Below are 16,930 nucleotides of genomic sequence, written 5' to 3'. Positions count from 1 at the left end.
GTACACCCCCAAAATACACAGGAACAAAATTTCAGGACCCATCAGATTTATATGATAGTCACCTTCATTTAGCTAATAATTTATACTGTTTCTTAGATTAAGCTGGTATAAGTAGCAAGGAAAGTATCCACAGAGTCTGTGAACCATTATAACATGCTCGACCTTGATGAAGGCATCATGGAAACTCCCAATTCATAGTCATATTGGGCAGAAATGGAAGAAACTGGGAACTCACAACCTATAAATGGATTGTATAAATAGGGGTTTGGACTTGTGTTTCTAAGCCCTTAATCTGAGAGTTTTTACTATTTTGCATAATCAGAGAGTTGGTTTCAATTCTCCCATTGGAGAGTTGCTTGGTGTGGAAATCCAAGTCACAAGGCAGAGTCACACTGATTTGTTTGCCACTATTATTCTACACTAGCAAACACTTGTAATCCCCACTATCACTCCACCCCAAGAAAAATAAGTCAGAATGATAATAAGTTTCCTGAACCTGATTCAATTAAGAGATTGTACAATGGTTTAATATAATCTGCACTTAGAGAAGTTTTATTATTTTAAGGGTGAGATACTTAATCCTCCTAGTCTGATACACCCATTATCAGTTCTAATATGAACCTCCCTTCCAAATCACTCAGACTTGATTCTCCACTGACTTACTTACTGTCCAATCACAAGAACAAGAGAACAAGAGCTATTGTCAATTGATTTAGGCTTAATATTATTCTGTATCGGGTACAGTATAATTCCTAGTTTTGGATTCCTTACTTTGGGAACCTTGCTTGATATGAAAACTCTGCCTCCCATCAGACATCTAAAGCAAAGAATTTTGCTTCTTTCCTATTTCTCTTTTATTAGTCAGAGTAGTTACATACAAAGATTCTCATATAGTGCTGGTCTGGACATGTGTCATAGAGACTCAACAAGAGCTTCTGTTAGAGTAATCAACAGAACTTCCTACAGCCTCAGGTAAACATGGGATAGAATGATCCCAGCCTATACAGGGTCTAAGGTATAATACCTATACCATCATATTTTAGCCAGGCATCACTTGTTCTGAGTTTCCTGCTACTCTCCCTTCTTCCTGTTTCTCCAATAAAGAGATCCAGGGAAATGCAAGGGAGCAGGAGATAAAGACATCATTAGGCACTGTCATATGATATGATGTTCTTAGAGGCACCTTGCCCTCTAATTTAACAACCCCCAGACCTACTTTTTCATATTTCTAGACTACCTAATTGCTACACCAAGAAGTTTGCAATCCAATGAAGAAATTCATCTTTTGCTACTAAATTATCCATTTTATGCAAAAAATGATTATGTACATATGTAAACCTTTGTTTAAATAAATGAACCAATATTACCATAAAATAATCCAATGCCTATCCAGTAAAATACAATAGGAGAGACTCCATTCTTCCTTGCACACAGTACACGATGTGCCTTAGGTTTTTTCACAAGACTGAGGCATCCTGAGGTAGGAAAACCCCTCAACCTTTAGCAGAGCTGCACATTCCCTCCCATGCTCTCCCTGTCTTGCTCTGACTGCTCTAGCACACCCCTGCACCACGAGTATTCACCCATCTCTGCCCCCTCACTGACCACCAGCTCTGCAAAGCAGATGTTGAGCTCCTCAGGGTTCGGGATGGGACTGGAGAACTCCATGTACTGCAGAGGATTGTTGTCCCGGAGGTTGATCTCAGGGAGCTCGCTGCCTCCAAAGCAGCACAGGAAGCCCAGGCCATTACGGCTCCTCTTGCGGGGGGCCATGATGACAGGCTGGGGGAGATAGTCAGGAGGCAGCTGGCCTAGGTCCTCATTGATCTAAGCAGGAGAGCAGAGAACACACTGGTTAGGCCTGGAAGCTAGGCATACAGGAGCCCTCAGCCCAACAGCCAAAGCTCTTCTCTTTTCCCACAGCTTTTCTGTGAGCTTCAGAGCCTGAAGCTAATCACAGGTCCTTCCCACCATGTTCTTCTAGTGTAGCCTGTCATATACACTTTTTTATTTTCTTTTTACACCAGAGTGTAGGCTATAGTCATAGGATGTGTCTCCAAGGAAAGCAAAATTGTTGCTCATCTTACTACTCCATGTTTTTTCAGAAGAAACTCATATTGTCTTCTGGAAGATCTATTTTCAATAGTTTGATTCATTATACACCTTTATTTTTGGTTTTTGGGCCACACCCGATGATGCTCAGGGGTTATTCCTGGCTATGAGCTCAGAAATCGCTCCTGGCTTTGGGGATCATCTGGGACGCCAGAGGATCCATCCTAGGTTGGCAAGCACAAAGCAGATGCCTTATGGCTACCACTCTGGTCCCTCATTCTATATCTTGAGGTGCTTCAGTTAAAGGTTTGTCCAACAAGATGAGAAGTGTATAAGTCAATTGGCAGCCAGACACCAAGCTGATTTTATGATATGATAGTTAGAATGGGTATTCTTAGGGAGTGTTAAGTATGGAAGGCTTAAGTGTTTGCAGGGTTTTCTGTCACATAGTGAGTCCAAGAATGTTTGAAGAAACAAGAAATATGACTAGTATTCAGGGACCATCTATCCAGGAGAGGATCTGCGGGAGTCATTTGGGAATGGAAACCATCATTGGAATGGTTTTCAACCACATGTGAAAGAAATAGGTCAAGTCTGTTTTCCACCAACCAGAAATAACACACTCTGTCCATTTACCAATATTGAGGGACACTCTACAGTTAGAATAGGACATAAAAAGTTAAGACTTTGACTTATCTCTGGAAGGGCTTAGCTCAGTGGTATCAGACTTGAAAACAATAATGACACTTAGCCAGCTCAATGTCTTAGCCCTTTAATACCACTTAGCTTCTAGATATAAAAGCTCAACTATCCTTGACAACTGGTTCTTTTGAAGTGGGGACAGAGTATAATGCATTGGAAGACATATAGTGCCAGGGATTGAACACACATGAAGCATGAATTCCAGCCTTTTGTGCTATCTCTTCAATTTGACAACTGATTCCTAAACATACTTATTTGAGTGAGTTCAGTAGACAGACCACAGTTTACCCTTATTGCTTTCAACCACAGTCATCTAAACTTATATTTGTTTATTTTGATTTATTAGACATAAAGAGGATTGAACCATTTTATTAGTGAGATTGTTGCTATTATTTTACAATATTTTTATTGAAGTATAACCTTTCCAATGTTCTGCTGAGTGGCTCTAAGTTGATTCATGTTGCACTACAACTATCACTATCATCCATTTCCACACTTTTTTTCATGTGCAAAACAGAAATTTTGTACCATTAAACAATAACTTCCCATCTCTTCCATTCCTGCCCCCCGAAAATTACCATTCTTCTTTGTCTATATAGATCCGGCTACACTACTTACATATGAGTGAGGTCACATGACATTTGTCCTTTTGTGCCTGTTTTATGTCACTTAGCACACTGTCTTCAAGGTTCAAGTAGGCATTGCATATGTCAAAAGTTCTTTTAATTTTAAGGCTGAATAACATTCCATGTATATACAGACTACATTTTGTTTATCAGTTCATCTGTCAACAATTCCTCGGATTATTTCCTTCTTTAACTATTGTGAATAATGCTGTATAAACATGCATGCACAAAAATCTATTTATATCTCTGCTTTCAGTTTTTTGGGCTATATGTCCAACAGAGACCAAGGTATTTTTGAGCCTTCATTTTTGAGTCATTTCTCTTAGATTGATGAGTCATTAACAGAATGATCAGTATTTCCCCAGAGTCTTTACCTAGAGAGTCTTTATTATCATTTTGTAAATACTGACCAGGAAGATGTAGACAGATTCAGATAGCCTCATTCAGGAATGTCAAGTTGCTAAGCATCAGCACTTTCAGGGGCTAGTTCTTCAATTATCTCTGAATTTACAAACCCTTGCCCTTAAAAATAGAGAAATAACTACATTGTGAACTATCCTAACAATGAGAATGTATGAGAGAAATAGAAAGCCTGTCTACAGTACAGGTGGGGGTAGGGTGGGGAAGAGGGAGATTTGGGACATTGGAGATGGGAATGTTGCACTGGTGATGGGTGGTGTTCTTTAAACTGCTGAAACCTAAACACAATCATGTGTGTAATCAAGTTGTTTAAATAAAATATATATTTTAAAAATACTATGTTCTCTAAAGACACCATCTGATTCTTTTCTTTAAAGTCTTGATAAATTAAAAAAAATTGTTTATGGGGCCAGAGAGATAGCATGGAGGTAGAGTGTTTGCCTTGCATGCAGAACGATGGTGGTTCGAATCCCCTAAGCCTGCTAGGAGCGATTTCTGAGCATAGAGCCAGGAGTAACCCCTGAGCACTGCCGGGTGTGACCCAAAAACCAAAACCAAAAACAAAATGGTTAAGTTGAAAGTAGTCCCCTAAGTTTTCCAAAATGATCAAAAGAGTTAAGCCAAGATAGTTGAACATTGATTTGTTATTTGGGAACCCCAAATATCTTCTAGATAGCACCACTCAATTTCCTCAGCCAAGAAATCTAAGCTAATCATTTAGTCGACCATTATCCGCCTTCTCCTGTATGTTATGATGCACTGTAATTGTATTTCTAGAGCTTTTACTAGCCCAATTTTTATCTCTCTTCATAAACTTTATGACAGACTTTTTAATATACCCAGGAGAGCCTCAAATAACACGACCTCCTCGAGGTTGCCTTCTCTTATCTGTGCTTATACATTGGCTCTCCACAACTATAATAATAGCTCCTTTAGGGCAGGAACCATACCGCCTGCTTCTCAGACAATCTTCATAATTCTCTCGCGCGCTTGCTTGGCCACTCGCTCACTCCAACATTTCTGTCACAAAAAATGACTTGAACTAAGTGAGCACTTTAGCATTATTCCTCGATCAAATAAAAAATGATCTGTGCCCTTGGAAAAATAAATGGTTCTTATTAATCAGCTGAGAAACATAGAACAGAATCTAGCTCTTTGAAATAAGGTCTATCTAGGGCACAAGATGACAGCCCTGAGGTGGAGGGAAAGAAAGCCCAAAAGGTTCTTACCCATGTAGGATTCTGACCCATGGGAGCTAAGACAGGAATAGGCTGGTATTTGAGGAAATCAAGAGATGGGGAGAGGGGGCTTGGGGATTTCCAAGTTACTCATGGGACTCAGGAACTGGGAGTAGAAAAGATAAAACTCTGATTCTGACTACAGGCTCAGGAAAGCATCAATTCTGGTGGTAAATCAGGAGTTCTTTTTTGGAAAGCCCTGATCATTGTCAATTTGGATAGAAGATGACATCGAGCACAGACTAGGTCTCTGTTATCCACCTAAATCCTTCTAAATATAGTTACCACTGATGGACAAGATAGACTTGCTTGAGCAAGTCTTGAGCAGGGAAGAGGACTCCTGAGGTGGGCTGATGCCATGATGCCTGAGGTGGAATGATGCCATTAGGGAAGGAGGGATGTATGTCTGAGGATATGGGGTATTTCTTCCTGCCTTAACCACTCAATGTCTCATTTTCCAGACTCCTCCTTATCTTTTTCTGATACTGCAGATTTACCCTGCTTACCTTATGCTAAATGCTAACAGCCCTGACTGCTCTGAAAGTCATTGTCATGTCATCTCTGTCACTAAAATTTTAATATGATCATTGAGGATATGGAGTAAGTGGTATCATGGCTCAAGAGGAGAGAGCCTTAGCCACAGACCATCAAAGGAGTAAGTGCCATCCCTACAGTGAAAGGCCTGAACACACTTGAAATCCTATCTAGTTGCTTTCTTAAGAAATTGGTGGTGGGAATGTTGAACTGGTGAAGGGGGGTGTTCTTTACATGACTGTAATCATACAACTATAATCATGTTTGTAATCACGGTGTTTAAATAAAGATAAAAAAAAGAGAACTCTCTTTGCTACCAGATGTATTTATGCCTTTGAGGACACCTCTTCATGATGTTTGCTGCCTTTATTTCTTAGGGACATATCTGAATATCCAATACTAAAATCAAGGTTCTCTACTGGAAATCATGTCAATTCACAGCCCAGATCTGAAGACTGAAGCCCAAAAATAAATTTCTTGTCCAAGAAATCACACACCAGGCACAGAGTTGGTATTCAGAGACATGGAGTGCACAGGCTGAAAGGCTACCTTTTTGAACCAGAACACAACTTCCCATAGTACAACATTTTCCCCCATTTCTCCAGCATCTCCAATAGTCTCTCTTCTCTGAGACAATTCCAACAGTTCCTTCAATGATAACTCCAGTCTCAAAAGTTTTACCTCAAAGAGCATTATGAAAACCCACACCCAAAACCCACATTACTTCATTCTCCCATCACAGCACATTCATGCCCTTCCATGCTCTAGCACAATGGTCCTCAAACTACAGCCCGCGGTCCACATATTGTATTTATTCCCATTTTGTTTCTTCACTTCTAAATAAGATATATGCAGTGTGCATAGAAATTTGTTCATAATTTTTGTTTTTACTATAGTCTGGCCCTCCAACAGTCTGAAGGACAGTGAACTAGCCCCCTGTTTAAAAAGTTTGATGGTACTTCCCTTGCTCAAGCAGAACCTTTTAAGTCTGATGGCCTGTGACTTGATTCTTGATTTTATCTCCCTAGCTGAGTGACTCCTGATACATGGGAAATTCATGTTCCTTGTTGGTGTCATCAAAAACATAGCATCAGTAGGAAAGCCTCTGACCAGGAACATCTCCCAGCATTCTGAGCTAGCACTATCGCACCTGATTAAGCATTTGTATGGAGTCACTGAACTGCCTACAGCAACAGGAGTCTGGACTACAAGAGTTGGGCTCCTTTCTGCATTCTAAGCTCTCTCATTGTAAAGGTAAACTTGACACCAATAACAGCTCTTCAAAATAGGTGACATGCCTTTAAAGAATGTGCTTAAAAATTAGTTATGATTCATGAAAGTTAAATAACTTGCCTAAAGGCACACGGCTAATTAGAGTTTAGTTAGAAATCAAGCACATGATTGATTCTAAAACTACAGACAACTAAGCCATTAGATACATGCCCATGTCCATGGTCAGCACTTCCGCTAATCTGATATGAGTTTGAAACTTTACGAACTATTCTAGTTTCCTATTTAATTATTTCTTACTCATCATTTCTTGTGAGCTGGGCACCTGTTTTCTCAGTTTTGTAATCTTATTTCATTGATTTTGTGGCCTAGGTATGACTATTGTCTCCCTCTTTAGAGGATGATACTGATATGTTAGCACTTGTTAGGTAATTTGTCAATAATAGCAATAGACAGTCAGAACTGGCACCTAAAAATACAGATTCCAAATTCAGTGATATTTTCACAGAACTAGCACTATAAGTCTTACTCTGAGACTAAAACATGACTTCACCTCTCACTCTTCACCTCCCTAAACTTTCCTGGTGGCAAGTGTCCTCCAAAGTGCTGGCTTAGAGCCATGTAGAAATATTTTATTACATTTATTTTTCCAGCTCCCCAACAGCAGCACCACCCCCTTCATACTGAAGGTGATTGAGACTCCCAACAACTGGATTTTCTGAGTAACAATGCTGAGCTTGAGGGCCAATAATTTTGTACCTCATCACACAAGTTTCTAAGCAGCATGTGGCCACACAAGGTAGTGTCCAGCAGCGAGGACACAGAGTAAACAAGGTATTGTCCCTTGTTTTGAGTAGGTCACCTTCTGTTTGGGGAGCCAGTGAGAGCAACACAGAAAGGCTAGAGACATAAGCTTTGGCAACACAGAATGGAGATCAGGTCCTGCTGGAGTCAAGGGGTGTGTGAAGCAGTCAGCAAAGGTTTCCCAGATAAGGTGGGAAAAGGCATCCAGGCTAAGGGATCAGCAGAAAGGCCTAGTGGGAGAAAAAGTCTGGCATGCAGGGAGCAGTCCTTAGTGACTTAATTATGAGCAAAGGCAATGGCTATGCAAGAGCCTTATTTTTCCAGTGAGGTTCAGGCATCCTGAGGGGCATGCTCTTTTACTCTCTCTCCATGCCAGCTCCCCTGGGGCTGGAGTTGGAAATGGGAATGGGAATGGGTCCCAGAGCTCCCAGAACTTTTGCTTGGAACATAAGGAATGTAAATAATTTCCTGCTCCACAGGCCAGAGATTCCTCCTTCTTCACTGACCTTTTATGTGCCCCTCAGGGTCACCTAGGCATGATCTCTGGTCTGGCTTACCCAGGGCCTGGCTACTTACGAGTTTGTTCTTTTCCAACCCATGCTACCCTGCACTTTGTGTACTGAATCTCAGCCATCCAATTCCCCACTGCCCACCTGCATCACATTTACTCTCACTCAGGTCTCTGAAAGCTGTTCCCTCATATTTAGTGGGCAGCTCAGCATCTTTCACAATTCTAGTTTATTCTACTCTGATGCTGCCTCATGTACACTCCGAACCCTGTCCCACTAACTTGATTTGGTTCCAACTAATTACCTTTAATGCTTTGTGGTTTCAGAGTACTTATTGTGTCTCCCTAAGTCTCAGTTATCATCTCAGAAATGGAGTAATAGTAAGGGGGCCCACAGAGATAGCTCAAAAATTATGCCTAGCATGTGTGAGCCTCTGGTTTCAATCTCTAACACCACAAGCATCTTCAAGCATCACAAGTATTGGTCCATATTCATGAATTGGAGTTATAATAGTTATCATAGGATAAAAACAAAGATTTAATTAGTTGGTATTTGCAAGGTACTTAGAACAGAACCAATACATAGTAAATAAATTCATGCATTTTGTGACATTGGAGCACATCCCAAGGTGCTCAGGAGTCCACACTGTGCCAGGGATATAAAGACATCTGAGATTTGCAAGGTGAGTAGCCAAGTAAATAGTATTTACTAATAAGTATACAAATAAGCTGCTATTCTAATTGTGAAGATAATTTAATGTTGGATTTGTAATCATTCAACATGAAAAAATCTCACACATTATTAAGGGGATTGGCAAATATTATAGAGTTCAAATCCTGTTTATGTAAATAGAGGTTTATTGACACATGTCATGCCCATTCATGTCTCTGATTTACTTCATGCAATAGAGATTCTAATAGTCACAAAAATAAATTTATTCTTTGGTCCTTTGCAGAAAATTGTTCAGTTGGTTCTCTTCGGTTGGGTCATGTATAGTTGGTAGTTTTCAATTATTTTTAATCTACCAAATTAATTGCATATAGTTCATCTCATTACATCTCACTGACTTAACATGTGACTATCATCTTTCCAATTGAAATAGGAATGTAGTACTTTAAATTCAGCGGTTCTAATAATAATAGAATTACAATCATTATATCACAAGCACCTACAATGTCTAAGATTTATCTGTGATTCTCACCAAATTCCTGCAAGGCAAATATCATCAGAACCCCACTCCATACCACTCCATTTTGCACCTGAAGAAATTGGAGACTGAGAAAGATGCCAAGTGTTAATATGGCATCGAGATAAGGTCTCCAGACCAGACTTCTGCCTTGCTGGCCCCAGTTGGGGATCTCTGATAGGCTTTTGGGAGTAAGGCTCAGAAAAAATTGGCTTGTAGTGGAGTCTCAGGTGGAGCTGGACAGAGGGATCTGGTAGGAGTGGGGTGAGAATACTTAAAATATCAAGAAAATTTTCATGCCAGATGGCCAAACTAGTTTTTGGCAGCTGCAGAAATGAGAGCCCACAGCTAATCTTTCTAAGAAAGACAACAGAAGAAATGGTAAAGAACTGAGGTCTAGAGTCCCCTTAGGTATATTTATAATCAAGTATGAGAGTATATGGGGAAGGATAAGGAAAGGGATGGGAGATGCAGAGAGGAGTGGGGTGAATAAGGCAGAAACAAACAGACATCTTGTTGTGAAAGTAAATGGTAAATTCCCCAAAATGACCTTTCTCTGATTTGGGGGTGAATATGAAAGTTGTGTATTTTTCACTTGGTTTTTGAGAAATAATGAGAATACAGTTTTGTCTTTCTAGGGAGAAAACAAGCAAATCATAGTTCTCATGGTCATATCAGCAGGCATGCATATATCCATCAAACTACTACTAGTATCTATGTTCATTCATCTATCTCTTCCACCCATTTACCCACCCATCTATTCATCTGTACATCCACCAACCCTGAGTGACTGTCTATAAAGAAAAATTTTATGGTAAGATGCACTAAATATCAAGTCCTATTCTCACGAGTTTACAGTGAACTGGAATCTTCACCAGAGGATGCGGTATTGAAGCCGGGCTTTGAGAAAGGAGCAATGCTGCCACATGCCACCAGGGTGTCCAAGTATTCTAACTAAGGTGTTTCCAGTGGAAGAGCTGGTAGGAAAAAGAGTTTCAGAATGAATGTGGCTTACTTTACCAGCTCTGAATAGAGCCTTCAAAGAGCAAAGAGGAAAAGTTTGGGGCCAGGATGAAGAAGGATGTTAGAATAAAGAAGGAGGAAGGCTCTGAAGGAGGATGGGATGGTTGACTGGTGAGCTGATCAGAGCTGAAGCCATTAGAATACACTAATATGATATTAATTCAAGAAACAGAATGGAAGAAGGGAAGAGTTAGACAACAGTCTCTATTTAAATACAAATGAATTCAGCTCTTACTGCCAAGACAAGAAGGAGCTTGAGGTGTCATGGGGCATATATGCGTATGTGCCAGCATGAGTATTTTTTTGATTGTGTGCACACATATGTGTGTGATGAGCAGGCTTTGGCAGGACATACACTGGGCACAGAAAACAAGGACTTGGATTGAGAGTGAGTGGGAGTGGGGAGAGGACTTTGCGCAACAGCTGTGAGGAAAAAGAGAAAAAGTGAATTTCAACACCCAAGTCTCTGCTACCCATTACGGTCGAGGTCCAGGGCTGGTGGCCAAAGGGAAACCACCATCTCCCTGGGACACCCAGTTGCCTCAGTCCCTTCTGATTCTGGGAAGCCAAGTCTGTGTCCAGTTCACATACATGGACCTTTCCCTGTCTAAGGGAAAAGACCTTTCTCTCCTCTCAGGTTTCATGACCTTCCAAAGTCCAAGCATGCTGTGCTCAAAATATAAATCATTTTAAGATTAGAGCAGGGAGAAATTCCTATTGGCTACTCCTCTTGGTTCTATTCTCCCAGAACAAAGGTAGATCAGCACCCCTCAGAAGCGAGACTCCAGTTGGCCTAGTCACATAGTACTATTATGGACCCTGGGCTCCCCTAGTACACAGGTGTTCTCTTTAAAGTCCCATTTACATTAGGAAAGGCCTAGGCATGCCTCGGGGTCTGGTTGATCATAAATCCTGGATCATAGCATAGTCCAACTCTCAAGAATGGGCCGAGGAGGGGAACAGAGTCTAGCTGAAAGGCAAATGTGAGAGAAAATTCACATCCTGTGATTCTTCCTCATCCTCTCACTTTTGTGCTCAATTTTATTTTCCTTCATTCATTCTTTAAACATTTGTTGAACATCTAAGTAGCATGTTAAGAGCTGGAAAATTACAGCAATGAGTGAACAAGAGTTCAGTTGGGCAGAGGGACGCAATAGAATAAACATAATAAATTGGGATATGATTGTGATAGAGGAAGTACAAATGTTTGGGTCTGAGGAATGTTTGCAGAATTCCATTTCAAATGGAGGTTCTATTTTATTCTGTTCATACAACTGTTAGAGGGGCCTCTTAGCAAATAAGCACTGAGAAAGATTAAAGACACTATCCAAGATTCAGGATTACAGCCCATCCTGTGTCTATTAATATTATCAAAGACTGAGAACAACTTTTAAGTAGCCTAAGAACTTAGTAATTGGTTATATTAATAGAGAGGAAAAAGAATAGAAATACATACTGCAACATGAGGATTTGTCTTTGTGTTGGTAGAATGATTTTCTCATATTTTATGAGATCCCCCCAAAAAGTACTTATGGAGTATTTATTATTTTCACAAGAAAATATAATAAGAGAAGAAGAACCTCAGACTAATATTTAAGGAAACCTACAGCTGACCCCCCCATTCTTCCTAAATACCCAACCAGTCAGGAAAGGCATAACCTAAAACAAAGGTGCTTAACTGTTTTTCTGTTAATGAAAATATCAATTCAAAAGCTCTCCAGATTTTCTTCTACCCATGGTCTAAGGCTTTCCATAGACCTAAAAACAGATAATGTGTTAAATGATGCTGCTTTATGTGAGTGCCCTTTAGTCTATCATTCATTCATTTGTTCCTTCATTCAATCTCCATTGTTTGGGGGCAGTCTTTGTCTGGCACTGAAACCTAAGGCAAACTCACTAAATTACTGCCTTTATAGAGATCCAATCTCTTAAGATTGAGTTCCCATCCACCGATCTTTTCCTTCCATCCCTAATGTTCCAGTCTATTAGTGATGTTTCTCACCACCTTTCACCCCAAGAGCCCTCACAAATACTTAAGAGTCTATTTAATTGATTCACAAACACCTAACCCAAACCTAATCCAGCCTCACTTGATTTCATGGAGGAGCCAGCACTGACCACTCTTTTCTCCCTAACCTCACGCTCTGCAAATTTTTCTTAGAATCCTCTTTCTAAGAGCTTGCTGATTTTGCACTTTTTATTTCAGCACCCCTCAGATCTCCTGGTCCAAACTGAAAAGCACCTGCTTCCATGTCTAGGTTTGGCCATTTGGTGGGGGCTCACAAATTCCATACTAACCAAGCCTTGAAACACGATCTCCGGGCAATGAGGATATGAAAGAACTGGAACTTGCTTACACTGCCAGTGGTAGTGTACAATGGCATAGTCGTTAGGGAAACCATTTGGGCCATTCCTTAAGAAGTTAAACAAATACCTACATATGATCCAGTTGTTCTACTCCAAGATATTTACCCAAGAGAAATGAAAGCATATGCCTGTATAAAGTCTTATTCATGAATGTTCCTAGCAGCTTTATTTGGAAGAAATCCAAACTGGAAACAATCCAGTGCCCACCAACAGGTGAATCAATAAGCAAGTTTTATTGTGAGTACTAGTCAGCAAGAAAAAGCAATGAAAAATAAGGACAAATTACACCCGTGGAAAAATCTCAAAGTAAAGATAATAAGGGTAACAGGCCAGAGGGAGAGTGGAGGGTCCCATATGTCAAATAATTAAAAATATGCAAATCAATCTGCAATCCTATAGTATGGTTTGAGTGCTTACTATAATTTAAGATACTATCAATAATTTTGGGCATCCTCTGTGTGTATGTGTGTGTCACGTGGTATCTGTTTATGTATATACATACTTCTAGTGATATGTAGTACATACTTGTGCTATGTGTGTAGAATGTTTGTATGTGTAGTATGTTCATATCAAGGAAATGTGACTCTACTCTCAAGTCTTACTAGAAAAATGACCCAAATAGCTGCCCTCAATCTATGAATAGAAAAAAACAGATCAAGATCAGCTTTTTCTCCCCAGATCAATTCAGCAAAATCTGCCCAAGCATATATACAGGGAATTTTGTATAGGAAAGACACCAACTTGGCTCACCTACCTTTAAATCACACTATCTCTGGAAGTAGAGAATGGTCACATACCACAACACTCACCTTCAGCATTTCATTTCATCTTCTGACAACCCAGTGAGAATGGAAACTGACTGCTGAGGACAACGAGGCTCAAAACCAGATGACACTCAAAATAGGGCTCTTTCCTGTAATACAGAAATTCCACCCAGCCCACTTTGGATTCAGTTCACAGGTGTGTGTGTGTGTGTGTGTGTGTGTGTGTGTGTGTGTAAGTAGATTGCCCTTGGGTTATATTATAATAGGGCTTACACTCTCTCTGTCTATACTCTGTCAAATTTGGGTGCTATATTTTAGTTTCTTTGGCAACAAGCCCAAGGAAGAAAAAACTAATTGCTGAAAATAATCCTCAAACAGAGCCAAGCTCTTTATTTTATAAGACAGATCTTCAATGCCTTTCTGGAAAGAGCAATATGACCATTCACACAAAGTTATTAATACTGGCCCCAAATTTTCCAATGCATTATTTCATTTACTTAATTATCCACCCCACAACAATGCAACAATGGCATTAGAATCTGAATTTTTATAGAATGATAAATGAAGTCTTAGAGGAGATTTCTCTAAGAAACGATTAGAAATAATGTTCTTAAAGCATAATAATGGTCAAAAGCCATGTAAGCCTCAGTCAGACCAATTCCACAACTCAGGTATAGACTTCCCTTTGCACAGCACAAGAAGTGGGTAAATGACTGCATTCTGCAGGACAGGCAGTACCCCCACAACATGTAATATCCATAAATGAACCTCGTTTTTTACCCATCACCACCTCCCAGTGCTCTGGAAAGACTGAACATGAGCACACTCTCTCCTGCTACAGACTGCAATCCAGCCCCTGTCTCTTACCACACATTCATGCTGAGTCCCAGGAGGATCTGGCCCTGCCCTGCCCTGAGCCAGCCTCTGAGCAAGAGAATTTAGTGCCCTCAAAGGGGCTTTCTGCCTAGTTTAAAGTTCTGTTCTTACCATCTTGAGATCTTTAGTAATTTTTGGATGAGGAGGCCTGCATTTCCATTCAGCACGGAGCACCACAAATCATGCAGCTGGTCCTGCCTGTCTTCACAGCAGCAGCCAGTGTGGGCAAGCTCTCCCAGGAAGAACAAGTCAGCCACTCCCTGTGTGTTTCCAAAAATGTGGCCCACAGTCCGGGGTCAGGACAGCACAGACAAAAGTTACTTTAATCTGGGGTGGCTTCCTGCCTGAATGGCCTTAATGGCAACTCAGTAACTGCTAGGCAGCTCACAGCCCTATCTCCATCTTCCTCCCTTACTCCTCCACTCCCTGCTCCTGGGTTCTCACCACAATATCCTGATCCCTCTTGCTTTAAAACATTATTGCTCAGGGGACCAAAATTCCTAGAGGCAAAGATACTTCCGCTTTATCTCCAGCTTCCCCTACCCTCCTCTGGTTCTCTCACAGCACCGGAACTTGATAAGAACAGACAGTTTAAATAAAACATAGCGAGTCCTAAATGCTTGCTTGACCTTATCGGTTTAAGTCCTATTGTCAATGGGATGCTATTACATTAATTCTACTGGAAGATGCCCTGTTCTTTTGCAACTAAACATTAAAAGCAGGAGAATGTGCTAGCTTCAAAATATGCTAAAGAAAAACTCTGCTGGTGTGCCATTGGGGGTTTGTGATGGTATTCTGCACCCTATCCCATGCCCACCACTGCTTCCTCTCTTCTTTTCCATCTGTCATGTAGACCTTAACCCCCACCCCAGGCAGCTTCTTTGATTAACCTCATCTACCCATTTCCCCTTCCTTTACTTATGTCCTGGTTTCATGTGTGGAGGTCCCACACATGCCTGTTTGTGGTGCTCATAGATTTAACTGATTTTCATTTGTGACATATTCCTTTGATTGGGGACTTACTTGTCAAAGGTGACTTTCAAAGCACTTGCTGGCACTTCTGTTTACAGACCCTTCATTATACACTACGTTGTGACATCTTATAGTAGTTTTTAGTCTTTATATTAATAATCTTTCCTCCCATCTAGGCTCTGACCTGTATGATAGCAGTTTCAAGTATAGTGTCCAATTTATGTGAATGAATGAGGTCATGGCAGGGTAGGGACTGACTGGGGCAGAGGAGAAAGGAGAGAAAAAAAAGTTCATTTTTCAGGAAGAAGTCTTCCTGGTAAACCCATCAAAGAGAAAATTCACTGAAGTCAGGTCTTAAAACTATTTATTCTTCAGGGGCCAGGGGAGAAAATGGCTTTGAGAGTTCAGTCTGACGCCCTCAAGAGGTGTCTCAAGTGACACTGCAGGTGAAGGTATGACCCTTTATCAATAAAATAGCAGGGTGAAAGCAGGTGTGGTATTCCCAGATCCACTGTGGCATATTTTTATTGCTTCTACTTTCTATCTTGCCCTTTCTCCCTGCAAACACACTGTATCTTGCATCTCTTAATAGAAATATTTCCTCTCTGTGCTTGAAGTGAGAGAAATGATCAGAGCTCCAGGACTTTATGTTAAGTAAGTGAGAGAGAGTTCTCAGATCTCAGGTCCTTTGTCCCTGTATCTTCAAGCCCTTAGAGAAATCTTCCATGCATCCCAGTATTTAGAAATCATCTTTTGCCTTCTTGGCCTGGGAATTACACTTGGTAGTGTTCAGGGGGGGTTGCTTCTGGCAGTGTTTAGGGATCATTTTGTAAAGGGTATTGGACATAGCACCTTTCCTCCCCTCAGCATACAAAGCATGTGCTTAGCCCATTGAGTTGTTTTGACCCCATTTTGACCCCAGCATCCCACATTCCCCTCATATGTGCCCACATGACTCTCCCCACAACTCCTCACACTGACCTTGTTCCTAAACCCCCTCAGGTTTTCTCTGCTCCTCTCTATGGACAAAACCATCCTCCTGAATTTCATAAGGTCAGAACCTTTGTGTGCTGCTGGTGGCTGGCTGCTTTGTGTTTTCTCACATAATTCACACCATCAATGCTTACAAGTGGGCACTACCAGATAGGAGAGATACTTCAGGGGTTAAGAAACTTGCCTCCCCATATCACATATGGTCCCCTAAGTACCTCCAGGTGTGAACTTGAGTAGAGAGCTAGTGTCAAGCCCTGAACTCTGCCTAAACTCAAAACAAACAAATAAAAACAGAAAGTGTGCATTAGCTAACTAATTTTACAAAGAAACTGAGGCCCGGAGATAGCAAATTATTTACTCACAAGACACAACCCTTGCAGCTGGGATAGTCAGGCCTCCAGGGTCAACTAGAGTCCTACTGACTCTCATTCACTTTATAAAGAATAGCCCAGTCTCCAGATATAGTGATACTTGAAAATGCTTTCTGGGTTAGCTTTCTGCTCCCCTGTGTGGATGTTCAGGCCTCATCATGACAAGGGCCCCAGCTATATAGTCAGATGAGGGGAAGGGGGTCTTCTGATCTAGGGACCATTTCATCCAGACGCCCTATTTGATCACGCCTGGTTTGGTTGGC

At 40.9% G+C, this 16,930-nt stretch overlaps 1 protein-coding gene across 1 annotated transcript in view; it reads right to left on the bottom strand.

Moving 5' to 3' along the window:
- DAAM2 (dishevelled associated activator of morphogenesis 2) overlaps positions 1 to 16,930 on the bottom strand; it is a 110,806-nt gene that overhangs the window by 46,274 nt on the left and 47,602 nt on the right. Inside the window, exon 2 of the mRNA XM_049765323.1 lies at positions 1,606 to 1,827. Within this exon, the coding sequence (XP_049621280.1) occupies positions 1,606 to 1,773 (168 nt within the window). The 5' untranslated portion in view covers positions 1,774 to 1,827. The remainder of the gene's footprint in view (positions 1 to 1,605; positions 1,828 to 16,930) is intronic.

Source organism: Suncus etruscus, chromosome 18, assembly GCF_024139225.1.
Source record: "Suncus etruscus isolate mSunEtr1 chromosome 18, mSunEtr1.pri.cur, whole genome shotgun sequence".
NCBI lineage: Eukaryota > Metazoa > Chordata > Mammalia > Eulipotyphla > Soricidae > Suncus > Suncus etruscus.
This window is presented reverse-complemented; position numbering and strand designations above follow the sequence as displayed.